The sequence below is a fragment of the Theropithecus gelada genome, chromosome 17, assembly GCF_003255815.1.
Source record: "Theropithecus gelada isolate Dixy chromosome 17, Tgel_1.0, whole genome shotgun sequence".
NCBI classification, from domain to species: Eukaryota; Metazoa; Chordata; class Mammalia; order Primates; family Cercopithecidae; genus Theropithecus; species Theropithecus gelada.
The window spans coordinates 64,263,049-64,278,828 of NC_037685.1; the positions used below are offsets into that span (position 1 = coordinate 64,263,049).

The 15,780-nt window shown below is 33.7% G+C and overlaps 1 protein-coding gene across 2 annotated transcripts in view; it reads left to right on the plus strand.

Moving 5' to 3' along the window:
- The window catches only part of PDS5B (PDS5 cohesin associated factor B), a 182,770-nt gene extending 169,515 nt beyond the window's left edge, over nt 1-13,255 (plus strand). The window contains exons 32-35 of one of the 2 annotated variants that reach the window (XM_025364578.1): nt 5,334-5,773; nt 5,863-5,973; nt 8,432-8,570; nt 10,250-13,255. In XM_025364578.1, coding sequence (XP_025220363.1) covers nt 5,334-5,773; nt 5,863-5,973; nt 8,432-8,570; nt 10,250-10,285 — 726 coding nt within the window. In that variant the 3' untranslated portion in view covers nt 10,286-13,255. The remainder of the gene's footprint in view (nt 1-5,333; nt 5,774-5,862; nt 5,974-8,431; nt 8,571-10,249) is intronic. The other variant, XM_025364579.1, reaches the window with a different exon arrangement.
- Nucleotides 13,256-15,780: the final 2,525 nt, after the last annotated feature.

Sequence of the window (15,780 nt, forward strand, 5' to 3'; positions counted from 1 at the left end):
ATTTGCATTGATTTTATAATAATATTAATAATAATTTTACTTAGTAAATAGTAATGTTTACACTGAAACCAGTTAACATGACTATCAAATTTATATTTTCATTTTATTTTAGTGGCTTTAATCACAAATCTGAGTTTATAATTATCCTCTGTAATTTAAGTGTGTAGAATCTGTGCTCCTTATGAATGTGATGAGTAATCTCAATTGTTCAGGTTTTTGGTATTAGACTTGCCAGTTGCATACTCAACTGCTTGGTTTTTGTATTGTTTTGTTTTCCTCATTTGCTTGGGGTTTTGTTGGTGGTGGTGGTGGTGTTAACATAGGATATTTAGACTTAGCCTTAGAGAAGGGGAATGGAATGAGGATCCTTAAAGGTTCTTTCGTTTAATTTATTTCTTGAGCCTTTTACTAATTGAGCTGCTATTAAAGGTAGAAAATGCTATAGTTCTCAAGTTCTTGTTCAGTTTTTAAATCTTAATAGAAATAATAAAATGATAACTTGTATGATAGTTGTGTTATTTTAAGACAGATTTGCTGAATTTTTAGTATAGACACAAAATACAGTTATGTCTTCTAACACAACTCTGGACTTAACTGGGTTTGTTTTGACTTTACAGTTCAGCTTCAGATCATTTTCTTAATAACTGATTAGGCTATCAGAATCAATTTTCTTATCTGTATGTAAATTATGGATACTTAGCTGGTAAACTTTATCAGAGTAAGTGACTTAGCCCAAAGGAATTGTTGCTGCTGTTTCATTGTTACGACTTTTGATTATGGTTATCATAATAATAAAAGTTAAAATGTTTGAATCTACTTGATTAATAGAGGTGAGAGGTTATCCGAAAAATAATTACTTTTGCTTTCTCTAAAATATTACTGTACATCTTGTCTTCTACTGGTCCAACATTACACATGCCAAGAAGTTTATTTTCATGTTTCTCCAGTAACTTATTTTGGCAGAGTGTTTTTCTATTTAGAAAGAATTATTCTTTGTTTTTTTTTTTTTTTGAGATGCAGTCTCACTTTGTCGCCCAGGCTGGAGTGCAGTGGCGCGATCTGGGCTCACTGCAACCTCCGCCTCCCGGGTTCAGGTGATTCTCTTTCCTTGGCCTCCTGGGTAACTGGGACCACAGTTGTGTGCCAGCATGCATGGCCAATTTTTGTATTTTTAAAGGCGGGCTTTCACCATGTTGGCCAGGCTGGTCGCAAACACCTGACATCAGGTGATCCACCCGCCTTGGCCTCCCAAAGTGCTGGGATTACAGGCTTGAGCCACACCACCCGGCCGAGAAAGAATTATCTAAAATTTTACCGAATTCTCACTATATTTACTGTAAGTTATGATGTTTATTGGTGCTTTAAAAATTTCACATGAGCAAAATTAAGAATTGATCATTTAGTTTGAAAAGAGTCTTGTTATCTGGATTTACAGAAGAAAATCCTTGAATTGGACAAGGTATTATGTCTTCTTAGTTCTCACTTAGTGCAGAAATTCCTTTATTAGTGATGAGAGCTGGTCACCATGTTGAGAATGCTTTAAGCAGAGAGCTCATGATGTATTTCATTTGTTGGAAAAGTCAACTAGGCCACTCATACCCACACCTATAGTGTACTACACTTATACCCTTAGTGTTCCCATCCCCTAAAAGTTGGGAAACATGGTTTTTATTCTTAATATTCTGTTACCCTATAAATTTTACGTATACTTTTACCTTTTGGGATAGTACAGAGCAAAGTCTACTCTATTTTTCATAGAACAGTTTTGAATTTTTGAGCTCTTGAGATCTATTAGTATGATTGCAGTGGAGGCCTTTTGCTATTTGTTGTGGCATGGATAATGTGTAATGTTAGGTCCAGTTTTAGAGGTGCTAGGAGAATCTTATTAATAAGCTAGTTTTGACTGAAGTGCCCTCAGATGAGCATTATGAGACACAAATTGAATTTAAAGACCAGTGGATTATAATCAAAGAGCATGGTCTCATTTGCTTGTTACCAGCTTCACATTGAAATTTTATGGCAAAGGAATTATTTTCCATATATGTTTGTATTTAAATATTTAGCTTTATAAATAACATATTTTCCCTATCTTTTGCTTCTAACCTCAATTTTGTACTCCCTCTGTTCTTAAAACAGTGCAATGCAAAATGAAAAAGAAATGAGAAGTAGTGGTGCTTTAGGAAACTAGATTAGTATTCTCAAGAAAGTAGACATTGGGTTTTCTTTTTACCACCAACCTTTTCCAAAGCATAAAGGAAATCATCTTCCTTTTTAGATCTTTGGACATCAAAAAGAATTGTAGCAATTAAAATAAGAAGTAACATTTTAAATTTAGTTCTGATTTAACATTTCTTTTACCTTCTCATCTTTGAGTAACAGTTAATTTTTAATTTGTGCACAAAACTCTAAATAAAAAAAAACAAACTAAATCCAGTCATGTATAGATCTTCCTGTCTCCTTAGAATATAAGGATAGCTTAATGTTACCAAATCTTTTAATATAATAATATATTAAATAAACCAAAGGGAAAACCAAAAACAAATAATTTCAGATCGTGCCTAGAAGACATAAATAAAACTTAAAATCCGTTCTTGACAAATACGAACTTTTAGTAAACTAGTACCAGAAGGATACATCTTTAATGTACTAAAAGTTTTGTCTATTTTAAATCAGTAGTCAATGCCATTCTTCCTAAAGGCAAAATACTTGAAGCATTCTTTTTAAAAATCAGAAACAAAACAACCTGCTGTCACCACTGTTTTTTAGAATTGCTCTAGAATGTTTGACGAATTGTTAGTTTTGTAATCTTAGAAAAATCAAGCAATTGAAAATCTATCCTTACCTGTGTATATATTTTTGTTTGTAACTAACATTACTCTGATAATTTTGCTTTGTATCAGATGTACATTTAGGGGAAAAGGGATTATTTTCTTTATCACAAGAACCACTGCAACAACAAACTTTGATTGATTGATTGATTGACAGATTCATAGATTTAAATATAACCTTAAAAAGAAATAGGGAGTACCTACATGTAGAAAATCTCAAAACTGAGATAGGGAGGACCTATATGTAGAAAATCTCAAAACTGGAAGACTTGAAGAGAGAGAAGATAGGCCATGTTCCTGTTTAGGAAATAGGAGTAAAAAAGGATGACAGTTTTTTCCAAGTGAATATATAATTGTAAAATTCCAGCATGATTTTGTTTCAAGTCTATGTGGAGGAATAAATAGATATAAAAGGAGCAGAAATATAGGTAGGTTCAGCCCTACCAGACACATAATTATACTTAGTAAAATACTGTGCTTCTGTTATGATAGCCCGTAAATATTCTTCTTGTTCAAAACATACAAAATAAAGGAAGCACTACAAATCATTGATTCTGAAATGGTTGAATGTGTCTTTGGGAGTGGAGAATCCAGTTTAGAATCTCACCTCACATTCTATTCTAAAACAATATACAATAGTGTCTTAGTCAGCTCAAGCTGCCATTATAAAATACCACAGACTGGGTAGCTTAAACAACAGAAATGTATTTTCTTACAGTTCTGGAGGCTGGAAGTACAAGATCAAGGTGCCAGCAGATTTGGTTCCTGATGAGGGCTGTCTTCCTGGGTTACAGATGCCACCTTCTCCTGTGTCCTCACATGAGAGGTGTGGGGCGAGGGGAAGAAGAAAGGCACCCAAGCTCACTCACTGGTATTTCTTCTTCTAAGGACACTAATCTCATCTTGCAGGTCCCACCTCATGACCTCATCTCAACCAAATACTCCCAAAGGCCCTGTCTCCAAATAGGGTCACATTGGGATTAGAGCTTCAACATACTTTTTTTTTTTTTTTTTTTTTTGTTATGGGGGTCACAATTCAGTCCAAAGCAAATAAGAAATAACACTTAAAGGCCAGGTGCAGTGATGCCTGTAATGCCAGCACTTTGGGAGGCTGAGGCAGGTGGATCACTTCGGGTTAAGAGTTTGAGACCAGCCTGGCCAGCACAGCGAAACGCCATCTCTGCTAAAAATACAAAAATTAACTGCGCATGGTTGCACATGCCCTCTAGTCCCAGCTACTCAGGAGGCTGAGGCAGGAGAATCGCTTGATCCTGGGAGGCAGAGGTTGCAGTGAGCTGAAATTGCCCCACTGCACTCCAGCCTGGGTGACAGAGCGAGTCTCCATCTCAAAAAAAAAAAAAGAAAAAAGAAAAGCCAGGCATGGAGGCGGATACCTGTAGTCCCAGCTACTTGGGAGGAGGCTGAGACAGGAGAATGGCGTGAACCTGGAAGGTGGAACTTGCAGTGAGCAAAGATCACGCCATCGCACTCCAACCTGGGCAACAGAGCGAGACTTCGTCTCAAAAATAAAATAATAATAATAATAAAGAAATAACACTTAAAAGTAAGCATAGAGGCATACACAAAAGCATAGAAGAATATAGAGAAAACCCACTAACACCCCAGTAATCAAAGTTGGCAAAGGACACAATACCAAGGATGTAATTATGCAGTTCACACACAGGAAACTAATCAATTTAAAGTTAGAAAAAGTTACAGATAATTTGATAGTTTTTGTTGTTTTCTTTTCAGTGATGTTTGAAAATATAAATTGCTGCAGATTTTTGGAAATTGTAAGTGTTCATACATACAAATTATTGTTGGGTCTTTGGAGAATTTCTTCAGCCTTCACGCTGGTTCACATATAGATTCTCTGAATATAGACTAGGATTTTATTTTAAATGTGAAAGCCATTGGTTTTTTGTTGTTTCTGTTGTTAGTTAAACCTAGAAAGAAGCAGTATCTGTAATTCAGAAGTGTTTCCAAAATTTATAATAAATGATGAATATGTTTACCTTTTATATCTTGCAACCTCCATTTGTAAAATAATGCTTCTTTTATGATGTTGTAAGCATGTCATATAGTTAATATTTTATGTCTTACGCACTGTGTGGTAAAATTAGAATTACTTATATTGACTATCAAAACAGATACTTTAGTATAGTTGTCATTTAGGACCAAGCACTGAATTTATAATGCTCTTTTTAATGAGATAGCTCTTCACTAAAATTTATAATATAATAAGATACTGATCTTGAGAGGTTTCCTTTGAAGACACTCCAACTTAAAAGTAAGAGTGAAAATGTACCCTTTTACCTCAGGTAAGTTTTTCAAATTAAAAACTATAATAAAAGCAAATAAATACAGTTCTGGTGTATTTAAGAGCTGTATATTTTAGGTACATGTTTGGGACAACAGTAGATAACATTTTTTTGTTTCTTTCCTCAAAATATGTATACTCACAATTTCGTAACGATAAATTGTGAATTTTTTTTTTCCCTCTAGTCTGAATTGGAGAAGCCTAGAGGCAGGAAAAAAACACCCGTCACAGAACAGGAGGAGAAATTAGGTATGGATGACTTGACTAAGTTGGTACAGGAACAGAAACCTAAAGGCAGTCAGCGAGGTCGGAAAAGAGGCCATACGGCTTCAGAATCTGATGAACAGCAGTGGCCTGAGGAAAAGAGGCTCAAAGAAGATATATTAGAAAATGAAGATGAACAGAATAGTCCACCAAAAAAGGGTAAGAGAGGCCGACCACCAAAACCTCTTGGTGGAAGTACACCAAAAGAAGAGCCAACATTGAAAACTTCTAAAAAAGGAAGCAAAAAAAAATCTGGACTTCCAGCACCAGAGGAGGAGGAAGAAGAAGAAAGACAAAGTGGAAATACAGAACAGAAGTCCAAAAGCAAACAGCACCGAGTGTCAAGGAGAGCACAGCAGAGGTAAGCATGTGTAACTCTAAACTGCATCTATTTCATTACTATATTATAAATCATAATTTGATGCTATCCACATTTGGGTCTTCCCAAAGCAGAGCAGAATCTCCTGAATCTAGTGCAATTGAATCCACACAATCCACACCACAGAAAGGACGAGGAAGACCATCAAAAACGCCATCACCATCACAACCAAAAAAAAATGTGTAAGTTGTGAATATTAAATTTCAAACCAATTTCAAATTATTTTGAAAAAGTTCCTAAATTTGTAAACATACATATTGCTATATTTAAATTCCATTTATTTAGCCCCATTACACTAGGTAAGATAAAATTTTTATAAACTTACCTGAGTGACTGATATCTCAATAAACTATCTTGTACATTTTTACAGGTGTAGGCAAATCTTTATAAGTGGATACCAAATAGCATATTATTTCCTATACAGACTTTATGATATCTAAGGAAATGATAAGATATTTTTAAATAATCACCACACATTGACCAGGTTGCCTCGTCATTCCACAAAACCATTTTTTTTAATGTTTCTCATTAGCACCTTTTCTTTTAAATGAAAGAAAACAGGTCTATGCTTCTGTTTTTATTCTTTGAACTTGTAGTAGGAAAGTAACAGGTACTGTTTTTTAAAAATTATATCCATACAAATTATCACGTTGATCTCAAGTGTTTGATATCTTGGTTTTGTTTGTTTTCTAATCCAGTTCGTGTATCTACATCAACATGTATATAGTTTTAGATGTTCACACAAACACATTTATAAGAGAGGTATAGTAACAATGTGTACCCCAAATTTTAGTGTCATAAGAATATCAGTGCTATAATTTGTAGATTTGACAGTATTTTTTCTTCTCAGTTATGTGAGTGGAAATAAAGTAGCATGTCTTCTATTAGTCGGAAATTTAGGACACTTTTTCTGAGAGCAATCCCACCCATACATAATTACATCAGTGGCTTGACTTTTCAGAGTTGCCAACATACTGTCGTTAAATACTCAATTATCTTAGAGATTTTCCTATTCCTGTGTATTCCACAGGAAGAGGAAAAGTTGCCTGGGTGTCTAGCCAGTACTTCATGCCATCTTCCATGTAATTTTTCTATCAGGTTAAAAGTAAAGGTAAGTACATTTTTTGTGGCAGCTTTATAAATGTGTTTGGATTCAGCCAAAGGAAATCAGTATTTCTAAACAAAGGATTCTTAAGGAATCCTTTATTTAATAAAATTCACATGAATGATGTAACAAGGAAATAACAAACCTCATAATTTTAGTTTGTTTATATTTGGACATCATGAAATTCAGGGTTTAAATGATTATTGTGCTCTCCTAAAATTACACAAGTCCTGTGAATATTCTAAACCAAGTAAGTATTTCTTTTAAAAAACAAAAATTGATACAGAAAAAGATTCTGTAGTCTGTCTTGGAAGCCTATCTTCCTTTCACTGGGAAGGTCTTTCTAGAGCTAGATATAACATAATAACGTATGTTAGGATTTGTTTCTTTTTCTTGTTCTGACATCAATGAAATTGAAAAAGATTGTCATTATGTTTCATGTAATTTCTATAGTTTCATTAATCCCGAAAAACCAAACCAAGTAGAAAAATTGTTTGGTTTGAGCATGAGTTAAAAAATGCACATTTTGGATTGCTTATAGAAGTGATAAGTTATGTTCCTAATTTTAAAAAGTAAATATTTATCAAGAGGGATCCATTTGATTAGGTGGTTCTATTACATATTTTTTGATGCCTCCTGTGTTTCAGAGAGTACTAGGTGCTAGGGACACAAAACAGACATGGTTCTTGTTTTCATGGGTTCGTGGTTCTTGTCTTCTACCATCCAATGGAGTGAGGAAGCTTTTTCTTTAAAAGTAACAATGAGTTGATATCTTGAGAATAGTAGGGGCTAGACAGGCAGAGAACAGGTGGCAAGAACACTGTATTTGAAGTTTCTGAAGTGAGAAAAATCTTGGCAAAATCAGAAAGCTAAAGGAAGGCAAGGGTTTGCTGAATTGTAGTTGTGGGGAGTTGGGGAGCAGAAAGAGATGAGAACGAACAGGTAGGCATGGACCATCTACTGTTCCTTGTATACTGTGTTAAGGAGGTTTACAAATTATTCTCAGCTCAGTGGGGAGCTCTGTAGTGGCAGTGACATCATCTGTCTTGTGCTTTTAAAAGATAACTTTGTAAAGAGATAAGACAAGAGATGGGAATGGTTTGAGTTAGGTGGTAGCAATGGAGATGTGGAGAGAAGTGAATGAATTTGAGATCTCTGTAAGAATCTGTAAGGCCAAAGACTGGTACACTATATTCAAAGCAAAATCCGTTTCTGCTTAGAGCAGCTCAGTAGACATAGATGCCTTTTACTGCATTAGGAAAGATGAAAGGAAAAGACTTTGAGTTATGTTTTGAATTCCTTTATTGTATGTTTTCAGTCACTTTTTTTGTTGTTACTTGGTAGATAATTTGTAAGATTCTGTGATTAAATGCTAGTGTAGGATTCAGAATATTAAAGAAATGTTCTTGTCTCATAAAGTAATTGAGGGTAAACATGATATGACAATTGATGAAATACTTGAAGCATTTCTTCTAACGAGGTAATCTACTGAAAGATTGGAACGTTCATTGTATTTTACATGTGTTTTACTCTAGCCGTGTAGGACGCTCCAAACAAGCAGCTACTAAGGAAAATGATTCAAGTGAAGAAGTAGATGTGTTTCAGGGTAGCTCTCCTGTCAATGATGATATTCCACAGGAAGAAACAGAGGAGGAGGAAGTTTCTACAGTAAATGTATGTGTTCAAAGTTTCTTTGAGTGGTGTGGTATATAAAAACAGTAAATGTTTGGTTAGATCATTTAGTACTTGTCTAATTCTAAGTATTTATATATTTTTCTTCATTAGTTTATAGCATCGTTTCATCTACCAGGTTGGATAATGGAGAACATCTCTTATGGAAACCCGAAACTAAGCAAATAGGTGTAGCTTAGTGAGAATGTAAATGTCAAGTCTGAACTGAATGTATAGCATTCTAATATTGACACTTTAAGCGTTTAAGTTGTACCTTGATTTTAGGACACTGATACGCATTAAGTATACTACTGTTTATATTTTACAACTCTCTGTTTGGTATTTCTATTTGGGTTTCATAATAGAAATTAGAAGTTAGTTACACAGAATAAAATCAGCCTTTGGAATTGAAGTTTGAGCTGAATGAGAATTCATAAAATTGGTAATACATACTTATTTTGTGAAGTAGGGATGTGTTACTTCCTGACTTTCTTGTTTTTGTTTTTGAGACAGTCTCCCTCTGTGGCCCAGGCTGGAGTGCAGTGGCACACGATTTGGGCTCACTGCAACCTCCGCCTCCCAGATTCAAGCAATTCTCCTGCCTCAGCCTCCAAAGTAGTTGAGATTACAGGCCAGTGCTACCATGCCTGACTAGTTTTTGTATTTTTAGTAGAGACAGAATTTTACCATGTTGGTCAGACTGGTCTCGAACTCCTGACCTCAAGTGATCTGCCTGCCTCGGCCTCCAGAGTGCTGGGATTACAGGCATGAGCTGCTGCACCCAGCACTTCTTGACTTTCAAAGTAATAAATAAATAACTTTACCGGTTAATACAACTCAGATATTTCTTTTATGAAAAAATATAATACATTTAAGTAGAAGCTCTTCTCCCATCTTTGTTTGAGAAACCCAAGTTCTGTAATCAAGTCTCAGAATTGGTCTCTACTGTTCTGTCGTATTTAATGGAATCAGAACTCCTATCTGTACCAGGATTCATGTTTGTGAATAAGTGAGTTAAGTACACAGGAAAATATGCTTAATTGTGGTCTCAAATTAATTTGGCTTGTTTCTTAAAGGGTTTTGGGGGGACATCAAAGTAAGGAAGGCTGAAGAGTCAGTAACGATTGATGTCTTCACCAGAGAAAACTACATAGTAAATTAAAACCCTTTTTTTATTCCTATTGTTAATATTGACATTTTTTGAACTAAAGTTTTATGCTTTCATTAGTGCCTGCCAGTAAATGATAATATGTTTGAATTTTAGGTTATTTTACTGTATTGATAATTGTTAAGATTCAAACTCAGTAACTACTTTCCCAGAAAGATAATGTAAGTTCATAAATGTGAAATGTTTTCATTTACCACAGGAAACATAAGTAGAAAAATGATTAATCTGTTTGAGTTATTTTTCTTTCTGTAGACATTGACTTCTGTGATAGAAAAGTAAAATAGTTTTTTTCTTTTGCTGTTCTGGGAAAGTCTGTGAGCATGTAAGGGTTCAAATATTATAGAGGTCTGAATATGTGATGCCAGGGCAGAAAGTAAGGATAAAAAAGTTTCAGGGAAAGGAAAGCAAAGAAAATCAGGAACAAACGAGAATAAAGATTGGTTAAAAATGATTACTGCATATCTTATGCACATATACCCATTTTAATTAAGCATCTGGTGACTTTCCTTTTAAGGTACGGCGGCGAAGTGCTAAAAGGGAACGACGATGAACAAATGTAATTAATAACTTTCTCTGTGAAAGCTTTGGAAAAATCTTTTTTTTTTTTTTTGGTCAAACTTGAGGCTGAATAAAGCCTTTGATGCACAAAATGGGACTGCTGAAGAGTGGACAGTTGGACCTTACTTTGGTGACCCCATACAATTTGTGGTCACATGCTTTAGCCATACGCATGATAACCTTGACTATGGAGTCTTGTGAAAGTGTAATGTGCGATGGCTGTGTAGACATAAAGAAGAAACTTGTAAATATCTTTTTTCTTTTTTTAATGTTTCTGACTTCTGAAGTGCTTGTATAGCTTTTATCTGCGGCTTTAAACTGACAGTACCCAACTGTTTATTGGATCTATTGATTTGAAAAGAATTTGTTAGGATAGATCTTAAGCAGTAATCTGTCAGTGTTTGTATTTGTATTCTCTGCAATTTTACTGTGAAAAATTTTTTTTTCAACAATTGGTGTCATTTTCTTGATGTCACTATTTGTTGGAGAGTTAAATGGTCTCTTCCCCTTGTGTATCTTACCTAGTGTTTACTCCTGGGCACCCTTAATCTTCAGAGGTGCTAAATTGTTTGCCATTACACCGGAATGATGCCTCTGATAGGAGGACAACCATGCAAATTGTGAAATAGTCCTGAAGTTCTTGGATTACTGTACACCTCAGTATTGATTGGTCCCAGAATTTTCTGGCCTTTCATGGCAATGAAAATTTTAAGAAGAAAGATTTAAAGTATTTTAATTTTAAAGAGTGTGTTATAAAATAATGTACTGAATTCTTTATCCCATTTTATCATCCTTTCAGTTTTTATTAATCTACTGTATCAATAAAATTCTGTAATTTGAATGAGTTTTTAATAGTCTAGAATGTTATTGTGTATAGATATTTCCTCTTGAACATTATGTTCAAAAAATGCAAATTACACTATAATATAAAACCTGATATATACACATTAGGAAAATTCCAGTTCTCCATAACAGTGTAAAGTTAATCAGAAAGAAAAAATTTTATTGATGCAGTGTGTCTTTATAAAGCTGTTCTTGAAAGCCAAGTGTTTTGTATTTTATAGTGAGTTGCATGTTTATGAAAAAAAGTGCTGAAAATGGGATGTGCTCTTTTCTGTAAATTCATATTTAGCCATAGCCTATGATAGATTGCCCCATAACATAGTTTTTCATCAAGAGTTTATTATTGTACTTTATTTTGGAGCCAAAAAATTGATTCTGGGGGGTGGGGCAGGGTAGAAGTGGTATATCCAACTATATCAGCTACTGTAGTTGTCACAGTCTTGTGAACTTTGAATGAAATTCCACTTTGTCCAGATTGGGAGAAGTGGAAATTTATTTGGATTTAGAGGAGGTCTTTTTTTTCCTTCATTGTAATCTGCAAAATACAGAAATAAATTACTTAAGGCGGTATCCTTTGTACAGTTGTATAAACTGTATTTTGAACCAAAACATGTAGGTTACTACTTAATGCTTACCTAAATTCATTTTAGTATTTTAGGTGCTGTTATGTTTTTTCATGGTTAACACCAGAGGAAAATAAAAATCATATTCTAACTTATTAAATTTATCACATTGAATAGTGGAACATTTTCATATGATACACCATTATGTTTAAGGTATATTTCCAAGATTGGTTATAATAGATGGGGCATATAATAAAGAAGCTACTATTTTGGAAAATGACATTTTACTATTTGCCAATGTATACTGCAGTTGATATGATTATTTTTCTTTTAAAGATTTGTTCGTGTTTATGAAACAGCCATTTATTTTTTAAAAAGTGTTTTGAATTGTGTCTTAATCTCTCCATATTTAACTATTCTTCATTTACAACAATACTGACACCAGTAATTATGAGAGGCTGTCATATATCAAAAGCAGCTCAGGTTGGATCAAGATACATTGGTTTTGAAATGGTTCCTTAGCTCGGTTTTCCCAAACACATAATTTCTGTTTCAGCAGTACAAAGGCATGTTTTAAAATCTATAACATAAAGAATAAGGAATAGCTTTGTATTTTTGTCATTGATTAAATTGCACCGGAAATGTTTATGGAAATATATCATTAAGAACATTTTATAAAACATACGAAAAAATGATTGTGAAGGATTTTTATTTGCATGATCATAGTTAACCAAATTTCGTTGCACATTTTTGTAATGCTGTACAGCAGTTCACAAAAAAATGTTCATTGTAGATTTTGTTATGTTCAATGCCAATGAGTCTGTAATTTTACAACCTGTCTGTTCTTTTTTTGGGTGGATTACGATGTAAATTTTTCTTTTTCTTTTTTTTTGGTAGAGAAATAGGTGCAATAATCACAGTTTTGATGTCTCGAGTCTCCATCTTAGGGGATTATCTTACGTTTAAACTTAACATTTCATGTATTAACATTTCATGTACTAACATTTATAGAAGCCACATACTTTACAATAAAATTAAGTGTGTATAAAACATTAATTGCTAACAATTGTTAGCAGACTATTCAGTGATAATGTTCGTTTAGAAAATATGTACTGTATAACATTAAGAAAATATTTAACTCCCTGTAACAAGCTCCATTATGAAAATCTTATTCCTCAGTGAGGTTATCTTGCTGCACTCTGTAGCAAATTTGTTTAATCCACATTATAATAAAATGTCTTGCTGCAGTGCAACAGGAAGCTTTTTCAGTGATCTCCACTGTATATGTAAATTACAAACGTGGCTGTAAAACTTATTCCAGGTATTAAAGGTTAAATTACTTTCTATATCTTCTTATAACTTGTAAGTTTGATTTTTAAGATTTCATTTTGTCCACTTGTAAGAATGTCAGGAATTTAAGAATTTGTTTAAATTAGGCATATCTCTGCCACCACATAGTATTATGTCACCATGATGAACAATTGATATTTAAATAGATAACCAATTTTCAGACACATTTTTAGATTTCTGTGAAGTTGAATAAACATGAAAGCTAATGTGAGTGTATTATTTTGTTTATGTAAATCAACATATATATTTAAATACTAAATGGAGAAAGGCACATTTGATGATTTTTAATTTTGGAGCCTTTGTTTCATGAAGTGGAAACATGTCTCAGTAACTTTTTCCAAACCTTTTGTTTAAACTTCTCATGCAAAATGTTGGCGGACAGAGGTTTTTTAAGTATTAAGTTAAATAATTGCGTAACTGAACCAAATAAATGTATAATATAAACTTTAAAAATAAGCACTAAATAAATAAGTTGCCAGTCACAGTTTTATTAATTCATTTGGCAAACATTTATTAAGTGCCTACTATGTGCCAGGCACTCAAAAATTTTACTCAGTTTTGCGGAGGATAAAGTGTGATCAAGATAGAATAAGTCCCTGCTTTTGTGGTACTTTCATTATATTAGAGGTGGGTGAATAAGCAAAAAAAAAGAAAAAAAATTAATATATAATGTCAGGTTGTGAACAATGCAGTGAAAAAAAGGAAAAGCAGGATAGAAAGTACTAATGATAGATGGAGAAGTTATTTTATATACTTTGAAACATACAGTTTAGGATTGTTATATGTTCATGATGAAGTGATACGGTTTGTAATTTAAAATGTCACTTGGTATCTTTATGAATATTTTTAATCTACTTTGCTTGATATTAATGTAGCCATATCAGTTTTGTTTTAGCTATTGTTTGCATGATAAAATTTTTCCTTTTATTTTCAACATATTTATGTTCTCATGGTTAAAATGTGTATCATGTAAACATATTATACTTAGATTTTGTTCTTTCATCTGAGAGTCTTTGTTCTTTAATAGTGTTTAAGCTCTAGTGTAGTTACTTATATAGTTGATTTTAAATCTACCATTTTGCTATTTATTTTCTTTTATGCCAGTCTCTCCTTTATTTTCTCCTTTCCTGCCTTTTTCTGGCTCAGTTAAGTGCTTTTTATTATTCTATCTCTTCCATTAGCTTTTTAGTTAAACCTGATTGTATTATTTTAGAATTACAGTTTTTATGTTTGGCTTATTGTAGTCTGTGATTAATGCTTTTGCCACCATCAGAACAATGCAAAAAGTTTAAAACAATTCAGCTGTATCTGCCTCTCGATCCTTTGTGCTAAAGTTGTCTATTTTCAGTATAAAAATGCCACAATATCTTTGTTGAATAGTCCGTGTTCTCATATTTACTCATAGATTTTCTGTTTTCGCTCTGTTCTTTTTTTAAGAATCGTTTTGTGCTATCATGTTAGTTCATTTTTCTTTCTTTTTTTTTTTTTTTTAAATTTCTTGTTTTCAGCAGTTTGACTATGGTATGCCTAGGTATGCTTTTCATTTTATTTAATTTGCTTGGGGTTTACTGACCAGTTTTATCTGCAGGTTGATGTCTTTCATCAGTTTTGAAACATTTTTGGCTGTTACCTCTTCACATATTCTACACTATTTTCTCTTTCTGACATTCCAGTTATAAATGTGTTAGACTGCTTGTATCCCATCTGCCTTTAAGTGTGTTTTCTGTTCTTTCCACTCTCTTTTTCTCTCTGTGCTTCATTTTGTATATTTCTGTTGATCCATCTTCAGATTTCTTTTGCTATGTCCGTTCTTCCTGTTAACTTTTCAATTAGTTATTAATTTCAAATATTGTATTTTTTAGGCCAGTGTGGTGGCTCACACCTGTCATCCCAGCACTTTGGGAGGATAAGGTGGGTGGACCACTTGAGGTCAGGAGTTCAAGACAAGCCTGGCCAATGTGGTGAAACCCTGTCTCTACTAAAAATAAAAAATTAGCCAGGTGTGGTGGTGGGTGCCTATAATCCTAGATACTCAGGAGGCTGAGGCGGAAGAATTGCTTGGACCTGGGAGCCAGAGGTTGCAATGAGCTGAGATCATCACACAGTGCACTGCACTCCAGCCTGGGGGACAGAGTGAGACTCTGTCTTTAAAAAAAAGAAAGTATTTTTCAGTTCTAGAATGTCCAGTTAATAATATTTTATAGATTTCAGTTCTCTGTTGAAAGTCTCTTTTTACTCATCTTTTCCTCTTTTCTCTTAATTATATAGTCCAAATCTGTACGAATTAACTACAACATCTCAGTCCTTTGTGGATCTTGTTCTTTTAACTGTTTTTTCTATTGAACATCAATCAAAATTTTCCTGGTCACATTTTTTCTTTCCTCTTATGGATCTTGTAACTTTTTTCTTATTTGAGGACATTGAATTAAAAGTACTAAAGGATTGAAGTTGATGTGATTTTTCTCCCAAGAGATTTTCCCTTTTTTCTTTTAGGCATTACAGAGATTGATCACCTCAGGAGTTGAGCCTGGGTTGCAACTTTAGTTAGATTCAATCTGGTTGTTTCAAATGTCTTAATGGTAAGATGTGCATTATGTGACAGACTAGCACAGCAAACCTGCAGGAGATTTCGTTCAAGCTATTCCGCCCAGCTTCTCAGCAGGAATGCTATTTGACACAGGGTAGTCAAAGGTGGCTTCTTTGAGAAGGTGACATCTGAGCATGGATTTCA